This window comes from Talaromyces atroroseus (assembly GCF_001907595.1).
Source record: "Talaromyces atroroseus strain IBT 11181 chromosome Unknown scaffold_9, whole genome shotgun sequence".
NCBI classification, from domain to species: Eukaryota; Fungi; Ascomycota; class Eurotiomycetes; order Eurotiales; family Trichocomaceae; genus Talaromyces; species Talaromyces atroroseus.
The window spans coordinates 529,714-544,325 of record NW_017971441.1 but is presented as its reverse complement, the minus strand read 5'-3'; the positions used below and the strand labels follow the sequence as shown (position 1 = coordinate 544,325).

The window sequence follows — 14,612 nt, the reverse complement described above, 5'->3', positions numbered from 1 at the left end:
GTAAGATAGGTACGCGCTAGAGTACCGCCGATATGGAGCTGGTATTATCAATCTCAACAGATATCGCTTTCTTGTCTTATGATGCATGCATGCACTTCCAGGGCCGTAAGTTTGTATACTTGCAGAGTAAGTTGTAGACAGTGCAATACCATCTGATACACCGTCACGCCCTCTGATCGTGTGTTGAACTCCGGCGCCTGCCCCGAGACCTCTGCCGGCGGGCCAATCAGCGCCCGCCATATCTTACGCATGACAATACCGAAACGGCACCCGTCTGCCCCGTTGAAATGATTTAATTAGCCCGAGCCATCGTCGGTGCGTTTCCTCGCAATGAAGGCATGATCTCTATTCTAATTGTACGTTGATGTTCCCTTGTTATCCATATTCGCTCTACGGCAAGCAGACCCAGTGCTGTTGTTCCGTGCAGTCAATGTCTACTTCTGTGGCTTCGGGGTCGCAAGCTCCAGCCAACCGTGCGGGACGACGCCGCCGCCGTCTCAGCCAGCTGCGCGCCTACACGCAGTCTCATTTCACCCCGTCATCGTCCTCTGGATCGCCGCCTTCGCCCAGCAACCAGCGCCGTCATCGCAACAGCTTAAGCCGCGTGGTCTCCCTATCGTCGCCTTTCCATATTTCCTCTGCTGCTGACCCATTGGAGCCGCCGCCGCCGCCGCCGCTCTCTGCCTCTCCTGTGCAAACCGATAGTGCTGGTTCGGACTCGGATCCGCGAGCCCAGTCGGCCTCGTCAGCCTCGTCACAATCAACCCCGTCGCATGAGGCACCTGCCCAGTCGGCGGTGACTGGGACGCAGGCCATGGAAGCGGATGGTCCCAATGGACAAACCACCAGCACGACTCCTGCGTCGGCCCCAACTGTCACACCAGAGGTTACTACGGCTGGGAACAGGAAACCGAAGATGAACGATACTATCCGATTCTTCCCCTACCAAGATACCCGCCATAACTCCCGCCCGTCCCTGCAGTTTACGCCCATGACGCGTACGCTGCCTTCGGAGGACTGCGTGATTCGTCTGGGGCGATACTCAGAACGAGATGGTGTACCCATCGCCAATCCGGCCGACCCTTCCGATGCACCGATTGGCTTCAAGTCAAAGGTCGTCAGCCGGAAACATTGCGAGTTCTCCTTGGTCGGCGGCCAGTGGCATATCAAAGACGTCGGCAGTTCATCCGGCACTTTTCTGAACCGGACCCGTCTCAGCCAGCCGAATATGGTGTCGAGACTGTACGCCGTTCGCGATGGAGATATCGTACAGCTGGGGATAGACTTTAGAGGTGGAGAGGAAATGATTTTTCGCTGCGTGCGAATAAGGATCGAGTGCAACCGAACATGGCAGCAGAGACCAAATGAGTTCAAGTAAGCCGAGCCCCGCGAAACCTGGTCTGTCCATGTCCGGGAATATGAAGCTGACTGGTTGCGCTACAGCAAAAACACCGAGAGTTTGATCAATAACCTAGGCAAGGGCAAGGCTGCTACAGAATTCGCTGGTTGCAGGGAGTGTTCGATCTGTCTAGGCTCTGTTCTGGTAAGCGAAAGATCCAGCGTTATATCTGCGTTTACCATATCCGGGAAACTAATACCTGAATAGCGACCTTATCAATGCCTGTTCATGGCAGCTTGCGCACACGTCTGGCACTACAAGTGCATTCGCCGGTTAATACACACGCCAGATTACCCGATGTTTCAATGTCCAAATTGCCGTGCGTGGACCGACCTGAGCGCCGAGGTGGACGATACGATTGAACTCGAAGACCAATCAGACGAGGAGAGACACTCGGATTCAGCACCAAACAATGCCTCTGGTAGCACTGACGGCGAAACAAACGAGGCTGCTAATAATAATACTACTACTGGCGCGGCCGCAGAGCCATCACAGTCCAATGCGCAGACAACCGAAACCAGAGCAGAGGACAACGAGCTTGCCGCTATTGCTGAAAACTTGCATCTAGCAGAAGAGAGAAGCACGCCTATGCAGGACACGGATAACCCAGATGGCACTACTGCCGATGAACCTATAAGTGGGAATAGCGAGTCTGCCAATATACCCATTCCTAGCGGCCCTTCATCGCGGAGCAACCAATCCAACAACCCCCGCTCTGACACCCCGGCCAACCCTGAGGCATTCGAAGATGATCCCATGACTCCTCGCAACGATTCGGGTCCCCTGGCGCTGGACGGCCGAGCGGGACATCTGTAGATGGTGTCTCTATGTTATCGCTTTATATATCTACTTTTGAATACATGAACCTACCATCTTCCCAATACCCCCCATTTTTCTTCTTTCTTTCTACTTTTCCACTTCTCAATCCTGGACTTGTTTTTTCTTTCCGCCTCCCTTGCCCCATTGACTTCTGCATCATAGTCCGGCGTCTAGAGGAGCGAGCTGAGATGTATGACTTGATTGATTTAATTTGGCTCTATGATAGTTTTTAAAGACAACTATTTTCATTTTAGGATGACCTGCAATCTAGCGAATCACATATTTCTTTACTATTTCCTATCCGATCGCCTTTCTCAAAACAAGCAAAGAACGGCTTAGGACATTTGTCTAGTGAAAGACTCGCTCTTTAAAATTGATCTTACTCTCTTTGGATTAAGCCGAGAGACTCGTTATTCTGACAGGGCAATTTTGAAGAGAAGGGACCTTCCTTCATAGATCAACCTCGTCCTCGTTTTCAGACATCTCCACGGTAATGGAACCTAACCCCAAACTAGTGACTGAAATTATCCAAATAAGTACATGCTGGCTTTAATATTTCAAAAGTTCACTGAGCGTACCTAAGTAGTTGATTCGAATACATCTTGCAAGTGCCTAGTCGTTATTGAGACGTTTGTAGCGGTAGTGCGCAAGTTTCGATTGTTGTCCGCGAATATCCGTGTACGACGGGCTGGCGCTTCTTTCATGGAATGGTCCCGACTGGACGGTGACGCACTTTGTCAGCGGCGTATAGTGGCTGTTGGTGCCATTGAGATCGATATGTTCGAAATCATCATCATCATCATGATCAGCCCTAGGAATCGTTGATCTTGTTGATCGTAAGCAAAGAGTCTTATGTCTTTCCAACTTCACGGTCAAGAGAATGCTGATAGATCCTCACAAAGGAGGCTCAACTTCTGTGATCACGGAATCGATGATTTGATCCGGATCGAGCCCCCTTAATAAAACCTTGACTGATTCGAGATCGCTCCCATATTGAAGACTCCTATCGTCTTCAGGCTTAGCAACTACAATCCGATGGCGATAGACCTTCTTCGCAGCAAGACACACAAGGGAGGGTGTGAGATAGTCGATGCCGTGTAATGAGGCAAGAGATCTGTATTTGTATATGTGTGAGCAGAATTATACAGACTTTGAGGAAATGAACCAGCTAGGAAGATGATTCTCAACTGACTTTGCAACAAGAATGAAATGTTTGGTAGCTCTTGCAGAAATACCGCCTGCAACGGCACGATTGAGTCTGAGGAAGACGACTATGTTGTGTAGGTAACGGGTGACTTCGGCAGAGACTGAGACAGCGTGGCTTAATGAGCGTAGTTGCAGGATCATCTAACACCTATGTTAGGAATTTTGGACTCTCTGGCATGGATACGGTCATACCTGCTCGGTTATGATATGGGAGCTGTCGTTAAATCCATTGTTGAACTGCTGTGACTTCCTCACAACAGAAGAGAGGGAAGCTTGATCTTCAGACAACCAGCCATTGTCATCTTCAAGATGTGGTAGCCCTGTTCCAATATCATGAAAGTGAGAGAAAAGGAACGCTTCATTCTAGCTGCTGTTAGAATGACTAAGAATATTATCGAATGGGAGACACATAACCCACCAGATGTTTGTTCAATTGTAAACCATGGCCAGCGCTTTCATCAAACCCAAGTACAGGTATGAACAAGAACGATTTCTGGGTGGTATGGACAGATGTCCGAGTAAATATTCGCTTCGACCGTATCAACTGCTTATTCATCAGCAAATGATAAGGAGGAGAGGAAAAAAAAAGCAGCTTCACATGCCTCTAACGCCTGGAGCTGAATCTCTGAAGAGACACGGTTGAAATTCTTCGCGATAACTACATTTACGATTTTCCTCTCATCGAGGTGGCTGTGAGGCCCGCTTCCTTTTCGAACGGATGAAACTGTCTAGGATGATGTTAGAAAATTAAGGGCATTACATTCAATGTGAGCTCTGTACTCACTGAACTTGAAGCTACATGAGATGGCCGACCTCTTTTTGAATCAGGAGCAACTATGCTATCGCCGAAACCGTCTCTAGATGTCGATGTGGAGCAGTCGAGAATAGTATATGATAAGCCAAAGCTATTCTCACAGATCTGAATCCATTCAGTAAGCTACAAAAGCCCGAGGCACAACGACAGAGAGGATTTGCTAGTACCAGAGCAAGCTCGCCCGAGACATTGTCGACATCTACTATGGGGGTCTCAACCACACAATGCTCTTCACAGATGAGAGAGAGCAGCAACGCGAGCTCGAGGTCGGACAATCCAGATACCAGATTCTGAATGGCGAACGGGTCCATGTCTTTCTGATGGTGCAGTTGATATAAGCTCGGAGGTCGACCTTCGGAAGGCGAGGAGAACATGGAAGCCATCCCCGAAGCGGCTTAGCGTAGGCTGTATTGACGTCTCCGTCGTCTCGTCTTATCGTCTCCCGCCGCAGCAGGGGAACTTCCTATCAACAAAAGCTGTAGCGTCTTGATGGCGCAGAAGCCTCCTTGATCATGGCCCCTCCGAATCCCCGTGCCGATTGGGAGAGATTGGGCGACAGTTTTTATCGAAAAGTCAGAATCTACGATGGCGTGTTTGACGAAGACTTGGAGCTCGAAAACTACGTGGTTGCTGCCGCCCCGAACGCGGGTGCCCTGGGTACTATATCCAACACCCTACCTACGTCTCTGGTAACAATAATAGAGCTGACAAACATTGGCCAATGAAAGCACTGTATCGCAACGAGAGCAAGGTTTATAGATATCGAGATGCACAAACTGCCAAGGCGAGCATAGACATATACTCTTTTTCCGGGACACTAATTAGCCGGTTCAACGTATGTTTGTAACCCTTGTTGTATTCCCAGCTTTTACTCGATTGACTCGTTTTTAGTGGGAATACGGAGCAATCAGAGGACTGGGCTGGTCCGATGATGAAGAGCTACTCGTCGTAGCAGAAGATGGCACTGTTCATCGGTATTTCGGTCTTCATGGCGACTTTGCACCCTTTTCATTAGGCAATGTATGTTGTGGATGTCATTATCTTCCAGAAATGTACCTGACTATTTCTTCGCTAGGGTGCCGAGGAGTACGGTGTACGGGCTTGCCGTTTCTGGTCCTCGGGCTTCGTTGCTCTATTGTCCAATAACCAACTCATCGCAGTCTCTAACTACAAGGAGCCTAGGCCAAGACTGTTGGCTCATTCTCCCGAAGGTGAAGTGTCATCGTGGACTTTGATTCCTCCAGCATATACTCTGTCTCGCACGGTCGAGGTACTTCTAGCTGTCGACAAGACTGTATATGTAGTTGATGCGACAGAAGCAGAAGACCGAATGCTGCAAAATGGCCCATTTAAGCATATCAGTGCCTCACCCTCCGGCAATGTAGTGGCTCTCTACACAAGTGATGGCAAACTATGGACTGTGAGCAGTGATTTTCAGAACAAACACAGCGAGTATGATACAAAAGCCAAAACCCCTCCCATAACCATGGAATGGTGCGGAGAAGAAGCCGTTGTTCTTGCGTGGGAAGACGAGATTCATGTGGTAGGAAATGATGGGGTAGCCTCAAAGTGAGCACATTTATTGAACCTGCGGCATTTTCATATACTTACTGATGTGCTAGGCACTACTATGACGGACGTGTGCATGTCTTGCCAGAGTTCGATGGCGTGTGGTTATTGACAAACGAGTCTTGTGAATTTCTCCACAAGGTCTCTGGTATGTACCATTGAAACTGCTATTTCTTTTTGCCGTCATGCTGATATAATAAAAAGCTGTCACCGAGGACGTCTTTAGACTCGGCTCCACATATCCTGCCTCTGTTCTTTTGGACTCAATCGACTTGCTGGAGAAAAAATCTCCAAAGGTAGATGATAATATGCAACGCATCCGGCCCAGCCTTCCGGAAGCTGTGGACACCTGCGTCAGAGCTGCCGGTCAAGAATTCAACACCTTTTGGCAAAAGCGACTTTTGAAAGCTGCGTCTTTTGGAAAGTCCGTCTTGGAACTTTATAACAGCGATGAGTTCGTCGATATGACAGAAAGGCTCAGAGTATTAAAAGCGGTCCGGGATTTTGAAATTGGTATGCCGATAACATTCGACCAGTATCTCCGTCTGACCCCTGAGAGATTATTGGATCGTCTGATCAATCGACATCATTATCTGTTGGCGATCCGGATGTCTGAGTATATCCGCATTCCCACGGATAAGATTTACGTTCACTGGGCGAGCCAAAAAGTTAAAACTTCTACTGCAGATGACGATGCAGTGTGCAAATTAATCGTTCAAAGACTGGAGGGAAAGTCGGGAATTTCTTTTGAGATCATCGCTCAATCTGCATATGACGAAGGCCGAGCACACCTTGCCACGCAGCTTCTGAATTACGAGCCACGAGCCGGCAAACAGGTGCCATTGCTTCTCAATATGGAGGAGGACAGCATTGCTCTCGACAAGGCAATGCAAAGCGGGGATCCAGATCTCATATACTATGTTCTTTTACATCTGAAGAAAAAGCTTCCGCTATCGGCATTCTTCAGAACCATCAATGACCGGCCCACTGCAGCAGCATTGGTGGAAGCGTCGGCACGAGATGGCGATATAGATTTGTTAAAGGATCTGTACTATCAAGATGATAGGCCGATTGATGGATCCAATATTCTGATTTCAGAAGCATTATCTGAAGACACTGTTCAGTCCAAGATAGACAAATTGAATTTGGCGTCTCGTGTGCTCACAGATTCAAAAGATGCCGCAACACAATTTCAACATAAGTCTATCCTAGAGGCCGCACATCTTCTTCGCGTGCAAGAGGGTCTAGATAAAGAGCTGTCAGACGGTCCAGAATATGTCGGTCTCAGTCTCAACGAAACTGTCTACAGATTAATCAAGTCTGGGTATGGGAAGAGAGCGCAAAAGCTCTACACTGAGTTTAAGATGTCGGATACAACGTATTGGTGGACTCGATTGAGGGCGTTGGTTGCCAAACGAGATTGGGGTGATTTGGAAGAAATCTCCAAGATGAGAAAGTCGCCTATTGGTTGGGAGGTACGAATATACACAAGAACATTCGCCAAATGCGCTTTATATACATGATTGCTGACGTCTATTATAGCCATTCTATGCTGAAATTCTGGGAGCGGGGAATACCAAGCTTGCTTCGGCTTTTGTTCCCAAATGCACTAACCTCCCCGTCGCCGAAAGGATCGAAATGTGGGTGAAGTGTGGGATGATTGTGAAGGCAGGAGAAGAGGCCTTGCGAGCTAAAGACCCCAATACGCTTGAACTCCTGAGATCAAAGGCTTCTGGGCCTGCCGTGACCGAGATAGACCGCATGATAAATCAACTTCGACCCAGGAAATAGGTGGGATCCAAACACCACCAATCACTTTTTCATTTCCGCCATTAGTCCGCCATATCGAGAAAAGCTCAAGTAATGTTGTCATCCTCGTCGACAGCTTCGTATCCAGCAGACGGCACATTATTTTCAGCAGATACTGGAAGAGCAATTTTGGATGAAGATTTGGGAGCAGCTGATACAGGCTTCTCAATTTCTTTCATCTGCTCGTCATCGCTTTCTTGTCCTTGCTGGATAGCCTTCGTCTTGTCATTTTTGCTATTCAAATCTTCCCATTGTGCCTGTAACATAATTAGTAGGAATATCGGAATGAAATGAAAATAGATCTAGTTACCCTTCGTGCATTAATGGCCTTTGCTTTTCCGATGCTCTTGGCCACTTTGGTTTCGAGTTGGTCAATAACCTGAGAGAATAAGAATCAGCCTATCTGTTTCGAAAGCGTGCATGCCATAAACCCACCATCTCTGCTCTCTCGATGCCCTTTTGTTGGCGAAGACGCTGGGCTCGAGACAATGGCTTCGCTTTGGACTTCTTCTTAGATATTCCGGCACTCGTGTGGGCTGCAAGTATACTAGAGGGTTTCGTCGGGGCCTCCATACGAGGCACCGACTCTAGCGATTTGTTGACATCGGATGGCGAGGCACCTCGGCGCGCAGCACGAGAATGGACCGAAGTAGCTAAATTTGACGGAATTAGCCTTCTGTGAATCCAATCGCAGACTGTGCCAGACACTCTTACTTACCTTTCTTCTTGAGTTTCCCTGTTCTTCCCATGTTGACAGTGAACGAAAATGAACCTGTTGCAAGATGCTTGCTTGATTAAACTTGCAGCTTTTTTGTGGGGGAAATTGTTATCGATAAAAAAGTTTTTCCGGCGCCGCGTAGAGACCAAAAGCGACGTTGCACCATCGCCTTTTACGAAATGCGAATGCTTTCCTTTCAGTTGCCATCGGACTGTCTGTCTATGCACTTTCTACTTGAGGAACAGCAGCCGCTCTTATAACGGATGATGACTGCTCTCAAATGACCGTCTGCAGCGTCATCTTCGTCCAGCAGCCCTCCTTCCTCCTCTTCGATCGCCATGAGTTACCATGGCCTCACGTTGAATTCCTTTACATTCAGTGGCCACGATCAGTATGACTTCACAAACCCCAATCTGCAGCGCAGTACTGTAGCCGCCATAGTTGCCTCGTCGATTTTTTTCCTCTATTGCATCTTTCCATATTTCAGCTCATTGCCTCTTACGATTTGTCAATATCTGTGGAACATACTCATCTACATGATTCCATCTCGCATAGTGGCGGCGCTCGATGCAGGAAACAAGGACACCGACACAGATCCTTCGTCCAGGTATCCCAGCTTCCACGCGAAGGAGCAGGCGATGCGACGCATAACCGGATTCGACAAGACCTCTCTAGATTCCATATTGCCACGTGCGCGAAGCCTGTCGAGCTTGGGAACTGCTCTTTTGGGCGGCAGAGAATACATTCCGCCTGGCCTTGGGAATTGGGACAATTCTTGCTACCAGAATAGCGTCATACAGGGACTAGCATCTCTCCAATCGTTTGCCAACTATCTGGATCGCAATCTCCGTAAATTAGACGCTCGAAGCCGGCTGTCGGCGCACAATGCCCTCAGGGATACTTTAGCAAAATTGAATGATCCGGCGAATCATGGTCAGAAACTATGGATACCATCAGAACTGAAATCCATGAGCAGTTGGCAGCAGCAGGATGCTCAAGAGTATTTCTCGAAAATCGCGGACCAACTGGATAGAGAGGTTCGGGAGGCGTCAAGATTATTTACTACTAATCCTGGGCTGAGCATGGACGGTCAACGTGGAAGTTTCCTGATTTCTTCGAAGATACTTGGGAATGAAAAGCTGGTGGGGCGCCATGCTGAGCAGCTAGACTATATGCATAACCCTCTCGAGGGCCTTCTCGCTCAGCGCGTAGGCTGCATTAGTTGTGGATGGACTGAGGGCTTATCGCTTATTCCCTTCAATTGCTTGACTGTTTCTCTTGGAAGGAAGAGAGAATATGATATTCGAGAATGTCTCGATGACTATATGGCTTTGGAAACCATTGAGGGTGTGGAATGCGCCAAATGTACACTATTACGTGCGCAAGAACAGCTCAATCGTCTCCTGATTGATATCGACAAAGATGAAGACCTTGGGAAGGGCTCCCAGGTACCCAACCTTTCGTCTACATTGAAAAACTCTGCCGAAGCACGCCTCCAGGCTGTCCGAGAAGCCTTGCACGAAGAAGATTTCAACGAGAAAGCGTTATCAAAGAAATGCCATATACCTTCAAAGAACAGAGTCTCGGCAACTAAATCCCGTCAGGCGGTCATTGCCAGAGCTCCAAAGAATTTGGTGCTCCACGTCAATCGAAGTGTTTTTGATGAGGAAACTGGTGCTTTGCGGAAGAACCACGCTGATGTCCGATTTCCAGCCGTTATTGATCTAGGCGATTGGTGTCTTGGGACTCGCAATCTGGGCAAAGGAAAAGACTCGCCAGAAGTCTGGGATCTAGATCCCCAGTCTTCAATGTTACCAACCTCAGGCGCCAGGAACGAAATAATCCATCGTAAATATGAGCTGCGAGCTGTTCTAACACATTTCGGAAGGCACGAGAATGGGCATTATATCTGCTTTAGGAAGTTTTCAGCTAAAGATTTCCCGGTCGGTGCCTCTGAGGACGTGGGTAGTGAGAAGGAGGCGAGCCATAGGTGGTTCCGCCTCAGTGACGAAGATGTTCGATGTGTTAGTGAGCAAGCAGTACTCGGTCAGGGCGGCGTTTTCATGCTGTTCTATGAGTGCGTCGAGGAAACAGGGTCGAATTACCAGAGCCAATCGATGGGACCTGGTGACGGAAACACGGAGGTGGAGAATTCACAACCACCCGAATCATCGGATACTCAAGAATCTAACAAGGCACCCGGCGATACCAATCTTGCCGCCTTCACAGAAAACGGGATGTTCTTAGCTGAATCAAAGACATGCAGTTTTGAAACGCCAGGTACCAGCTCGGACACTCAGTTCTCATCATCTCCCCCCGACCCAATGATCTTATTTCATGGGAATGTAAAACATCAAGAGTTGCCAAACGGTCATCCAATTGCAGCTTGATTATAGGCGTTTTGTCTCAATATATTTTGATACCCTTCTTCATTCTATCCTCAATGCGGCACCTTCGAATTATCCTCAAATTCTGGGCACTATCGATCGGATTGAGGCATCCTACCTATCAATATGGCCTCAAGTCATGGCAGCAATCCACGGAAAACAGGGACCGGCCATGTTACTCGGGATTTTAATAATCATTGATGGGTGACAAGGCGTTGATAGTAGTGGCATTTGCATAGTTCCAAAGTTGGCGTTTTGGTTTTCTTTGAAATCTTGTACAATATTAATCTACATTGATATATCATCAGTTCTTTTTTTTCCCATAAAATTCGTTCTTTTCTGACTGTTATTTATCGTTGCCAGTCATGATTCTGCAAAACTCATGTTAAACAAGCTCAATGTATCTCCATGAAATCAAATATCGCAAAAGAAAAGCCAGACAAGCACACCCAATAGAACTCCCCTTCCGAGGCCATTCACGAGATATCACAGTGTAAATCAATAACGCCACATCATATGTTTCCAGAGCATCACAAACGCCGAAGAAAGACTTGCATCAAAAAACCCCCGCTCTAGACATAACATCACGAAACTGTTCTAATGTCACTCCCTGCTGTAGGCTGTCACCCCCATTTGCTTCCCGAATCATATCCTTCAACAGCTCATCTTTAACGCTGTCCTCCTTCAAATCCCGAGCTATTCGTCGCAGGTGATTTATCGTTATAGGCCCGTCCGATCCTTGGGTGAAAAGACGGTAGGCTGCATCAACTTCCGCAGCAAGTGCGTCGTCGCTACGCATATGGAGTTTCGCGGCTGCGACAGAGACAAAGGCGTCATATGTGACGAAGCCCGTGGAGGTGGGATCCACCGCAGCAATAATCGATGATAGCTCTGAGGCTGAATCTGGAGGGAGACCGAGTGCTCTATTTTTTACAGTACGTCAATAGGACAGAAAAAAAAAACCGCAGCTGGGTCTTGGGAAGTTATTACACAAGAGCTCGTCGAACGTCTTCTGTTCGCATGACACCCTCCTTCTGGTCTTGAAACTCATCGTTTTTGTCTGCGAAAAGGCCGAACGCCTCTTTTATCTCATTCTCCTCCTCCGCGGTGATGTTGTTTTCTTTCGCAAGTTTCGACTGTCGGGTCTTTCTCTCTTTGGGAGCTCCGCCGCCTCGTCGTTTGGGGGGCTGCGAGGTAGAAGTTAGATCACAGATTCAGACGTAAACGGGGCATTGAGGCATTGCAGCTGTATAGCTTACCATGGCAGTCCGGGGTTGATGATGCGATATGGAGGTGGTTGTAGCTTATGGACATTGGATGAGGGGCGGAGATAAAGCAAAGGCCGGGCACCGCATGGGGAATGCTGCGGGAAGCTTCCATCGATGCTGCCTGGCTTCCCTGGCAGAAACAACATGCGTATTTATATCCCAGGACGAAGCGGTTTTTGAACAAGGAATGCTGTAAAACTTGTCTATCCACGCTATTACTACCGTCTTTTTATGCGCTTTATGTTCTGTGGCCCTGAAGATGGACGTGGAACTCTATGTCTACGACCTGTCAAATGTAGGTTCCTGTCATCACCAACCTTTTATCCATGGAAGTCCACGAATATGCTTGTCACAATACTAATACTGCGCTTAGGGCCTGGCACGCATGGTAAGAGCTCACGGTTTTGCGGTGCTCCTGTATTTTTTTTCGATGGAATCTGACCCATTTCAAGTACTCAATGTCCTTGACAGGGATTCAGATTGATGCAATATATCATACATCCCTTGTCTTCGGGGGAGTAGAGTACTTCTTTGGCCAAGGCATTCATAGAACTGTCCCGGGAACAACTCACCATGGCCAGCCCATGGAGAAGCTACATATGGGCCGAACAGAGCTGCCGAATGAAGTCATACAGGAATACCTTGACTCGTTGGCGCAGATTTATACGCCCGAGGTACGTTCGCTGATACGGGAAGAAATCGCGAAGAGAACTGGAGACCTAACATCTAAAACAAGTCGTACGACCTCTTCATGCATAACTGTAATAACTTCACTCAAGATTTGGCGATGTTTCTTGTCGGGAAGGGCATCCCCGAGCATATCCAGTCTTTGCCAAAGACATTTTTGAGCACTCCCCTTGGACAGATGCTACGACCACAGATTGATAGGGCAATGCGCGGTATTACCCAAGCAGACCCAGGCCAACAGATACCTGCTCCGGCTGCTCACGTATCGCGGACACCTCAGGATTCTGCAGCAGCAGCCGCGCCCCGACTCAGAGGATACGTTAGGAATGTCAGCAACTTAAAGGAACTGGATGAACAACTATCACTTGCTGCGAATTCCTGCGCCTGTATATTTTTCACCTCGTCGACATGTGCACCGTGCAAAACAGCGTATCCAACATACGACGAACTCGCTGAAGAGGCTGGGGACAAAGCCGTCCTCGTGAAGGTTGACCTTAATATAGCCTTTGACGTTGCAGCAAGGTATGCAGTGCGGGCAACACCGACTTTCATGACATTCCTCAAAGGGAAGAAGGAGCATGAATGGAGCGGGGCGAATCCGGCGCAACTTAGGGGTAACATTCGCCTGTTGATACAATCTGCGTTCCCTCCTCATCCACATACTGCGTTGCGTCTACCAAGTCTACAGAGGCCGGTTACCAATTACGTCCTCTACACAAGGACGCCTCCGATGGAAAAGTTACTTTCTAAGATTGGAGCATACCAGCATGACCCTACGATAACAAGCCTTGTCGACTTCATCAAAACAAGATCAACGTCAGAGCCAGCGGACACAGCTGTGCCAGATCTTGCCTTTTTGGCCAGGTTCATACAGTCAACGCTTCCTTCCACCCCCAAAGAGAGTCTTTTTGCCCTGGTCGACCTCATTCGCATTGCCTTTGTGGACCCCCGCGTAAGCAGTTTCTTCGCCGAGGAAGCCGGTCAACAGACACTCCTGACTCTTCTTTCCGCCTCTTCCGATCTCGCATCTTGCCCTTACAATCTACGCATTGTCATGCTTCAACTGGCATGCAATTTTTTCACATCACCATTGTTGGCAGAGCAGATGATCACCAAGCAGGATCTGCGTGAAACCTGCATTCGATTGCTGACAGGATGCCTGCTGGACAGCCACACTAATCTGCGTGTGGTCGCAGCATCGTTTGCGCATAACCTCGCGGCCTATAACCATAATGAACGGTTTGCCGGCCGCCCGGATAAACTGTCGGAGGAAGACCAAGTCGAAGTTGCGGCATCCTTGGTTGAAGCCATCGGCACTGAGGAGGAGAGCATTGAGGCCCTGCATGGGTTTCTGTTCGCGCTTGGCTTGTTGCTCTACGAGGCGCCTGTTGATGGCGGGCTGATGGATCTCTGTCGGGCGATGGGCATCGCCGAGTCCATCCAGGCCAAGAAAGACGTCGAGAAGCTGAAAAGGGAGCCTCTTTTGAAAGAAATCGGCCAGGAGCTTTTGGTGAATGGGCTGAAACGGTAGAAATGCTGTGCCAGTTAAGTAGAATGAATGAATGAAGCAATTGATATACTTTGATACCGCCGGTTAATCGCCGTAGCAACCAGGCTGTCGAGGCTAGCCCGATTCGGCAAAACCACAACGCAGCATCTCAAGTCGTTCTAGATCATGTTTGATTTGAATAATGGCAACGTAAAGACAGACATACATGCATGCACATATACAGTTGCATGTGTATGCGCAACTGCGTTCCTTTGTAGGCGCTGTTTTCTGTTTTCTGTCTTGATTGTTTCTGGCTGCACGTGCGGGGGTTTCCCTGTGAGTAAACATTCCATCCATGCCTTCCATGTTTCTCCAACCTCAGCTCAGACAGCATACGACTGACGCTGCGTGGATTGCACCTCTGCGAGCAGCTGCCTCTTCGAACGA

The 14,612-nt window shown here is 48.5% G+C and overlaps 7 protein-coding genes across 7 annotated transcripts; 4 read left to right on the top strand and 3 right to left on the bottom strand.

Annotated features, from left to right (window-relative positions):
- Positions 1-32: 32 nt before the first annotated feature.
- Positions 33-2,215, top strand: UA08_06577 (hypothetical protein; the record flags this gene model as incomplete). The annotated part of the gene is made up of 5 exons (XM_020268869.1): positions 33-105; positions 301-356; positions 428-1,374; positions 1,444-1,543; positions 1,607-2,215. 5 exons carry the CDS (start codon positions 33-35, stop codon positions 2,213-2,215), a joined length of 1,785 nt encoding a protein of 594 aa, XP_020118252.1.
- Positions 2,216-2,830: 615 nt separating this feature from the next.
- On the bottom strand, positions 2,831-4,549 carry UA08_06576 (hypothetical protein; the record flags this gene model as incomplete). Its single annotated transcript, XM_020268868.1, has 7 exons — positions 2,831-3,044; positions 3,117-3,332; positions 3,411-3,565; positions 3,617-3,744; positions 4,023-4,152; positions 4,209-4,343; positions 4,406-4,549. 7 exons carry the CDS (start codon positions 4,547-4,549, stop codon positions 2,831-2,833), a joined length of 1,122 nt encoding a protein of 373 aa, XP_020118465.1.
- Positions 4,550-4,750: 201 nt separating this feature from the next.
- Positions 4,751-7,554, top strand: UA08_06575 (hypothetical protein; the record flags this gene model as incomplete). The annotated part of the gene is made up of 7 exons (XM_020268867.1): positions 4,751-4,927; positions 5,130-5,258; positions 5,314-5,807; positions 5,861-5,955; positions 6,012-7,282; positions 7,350-7,447; positions 7,536-7,554. The coding sequence occupies 7 exons, from the start codon at positions 4,751-4,753 to the stop codon at positions 7,552-7,554; spliced, it is 2,283 nt and encodes a 760-aa protein (XP_020118466.1).
- A 109-nt stretch (positions 7,555-7,663) lies between these two features.
- UA08_06574 (hypothetical protein) lies at positions 7,664-8,365 on the bottom strand (the record flags this gene model as incomplete). The annotated part of the gene is made up of 4 exons (XM_020268866.1): positions 7,664-7,873; positions 7,927-7,995; positions 8,052-8,269; positions 8,335-8,365. 4 exons carry the CDS (start codon positions 8,363-8,365, stop codon positions 7,664-7,666), a joined length of 528 nt encoding a protein of 175 aa, XP_020118459.1.
- Positions 8,366-8,672: 307 nt separating this feature from the next.
- On the top strand, positions 8,673-10,724 carry UA08_06573 (hypothetical protein; the record flags this gene model as incomplete). Its single annotated transcript, XM_020268865.1, has 1 exon — positions 8,673-10,724. The coding sequence occupies one exon, from the start codon at positions 8,673-8,675 to the stop codon at positions 10,722-10,724; it is 2,052 nt and encodes a 683-aa protein (XP_020118462.1).
- Positions 10,725-11,277: 553 nt separating this feature from the next.
- On the bottom strand, positions 11,278-11,983 carry UA08_06572 (hypothetical protein; the record flags this gene model as incomplete). Its single annotated transcript, XM_020268863.1, has 3 exons — positions 11,278-11,644; positions 11,712-11,908; positions 11,981-11,983. The coding sequence occupies 3 exons, from the start codon at positions 11,981-11,983 to the stop codon at positions 11,278-11,280; spliced, it is 567 nt and encodes a 188-aa protein (XP_020118463.1).
- Positions 11,984-12,248: 265 nt separating this feature from the next.
- On the top strand, positions 12,249-14,207 carry UA08_06571 (hypothetical protein; the record flags this gene model as incomplete). The annotated part of the gene is made up of 4 exons (XM_020268862.1): positions 12,249-12,284; positions 12,363-12,377; positions 12,442-12,663; positions 12,726-14,207. The coding sequence occupies 4 exons, from the start codon at positions 12,249-12,251 to the stop codon at positions 14,205-14,207; spliced, it is 1,755 nt and encodes a 584-aa protein (XP_020118464.1).
- Positions 14,208-14,612: the final 405 nt, after the last annotated feature.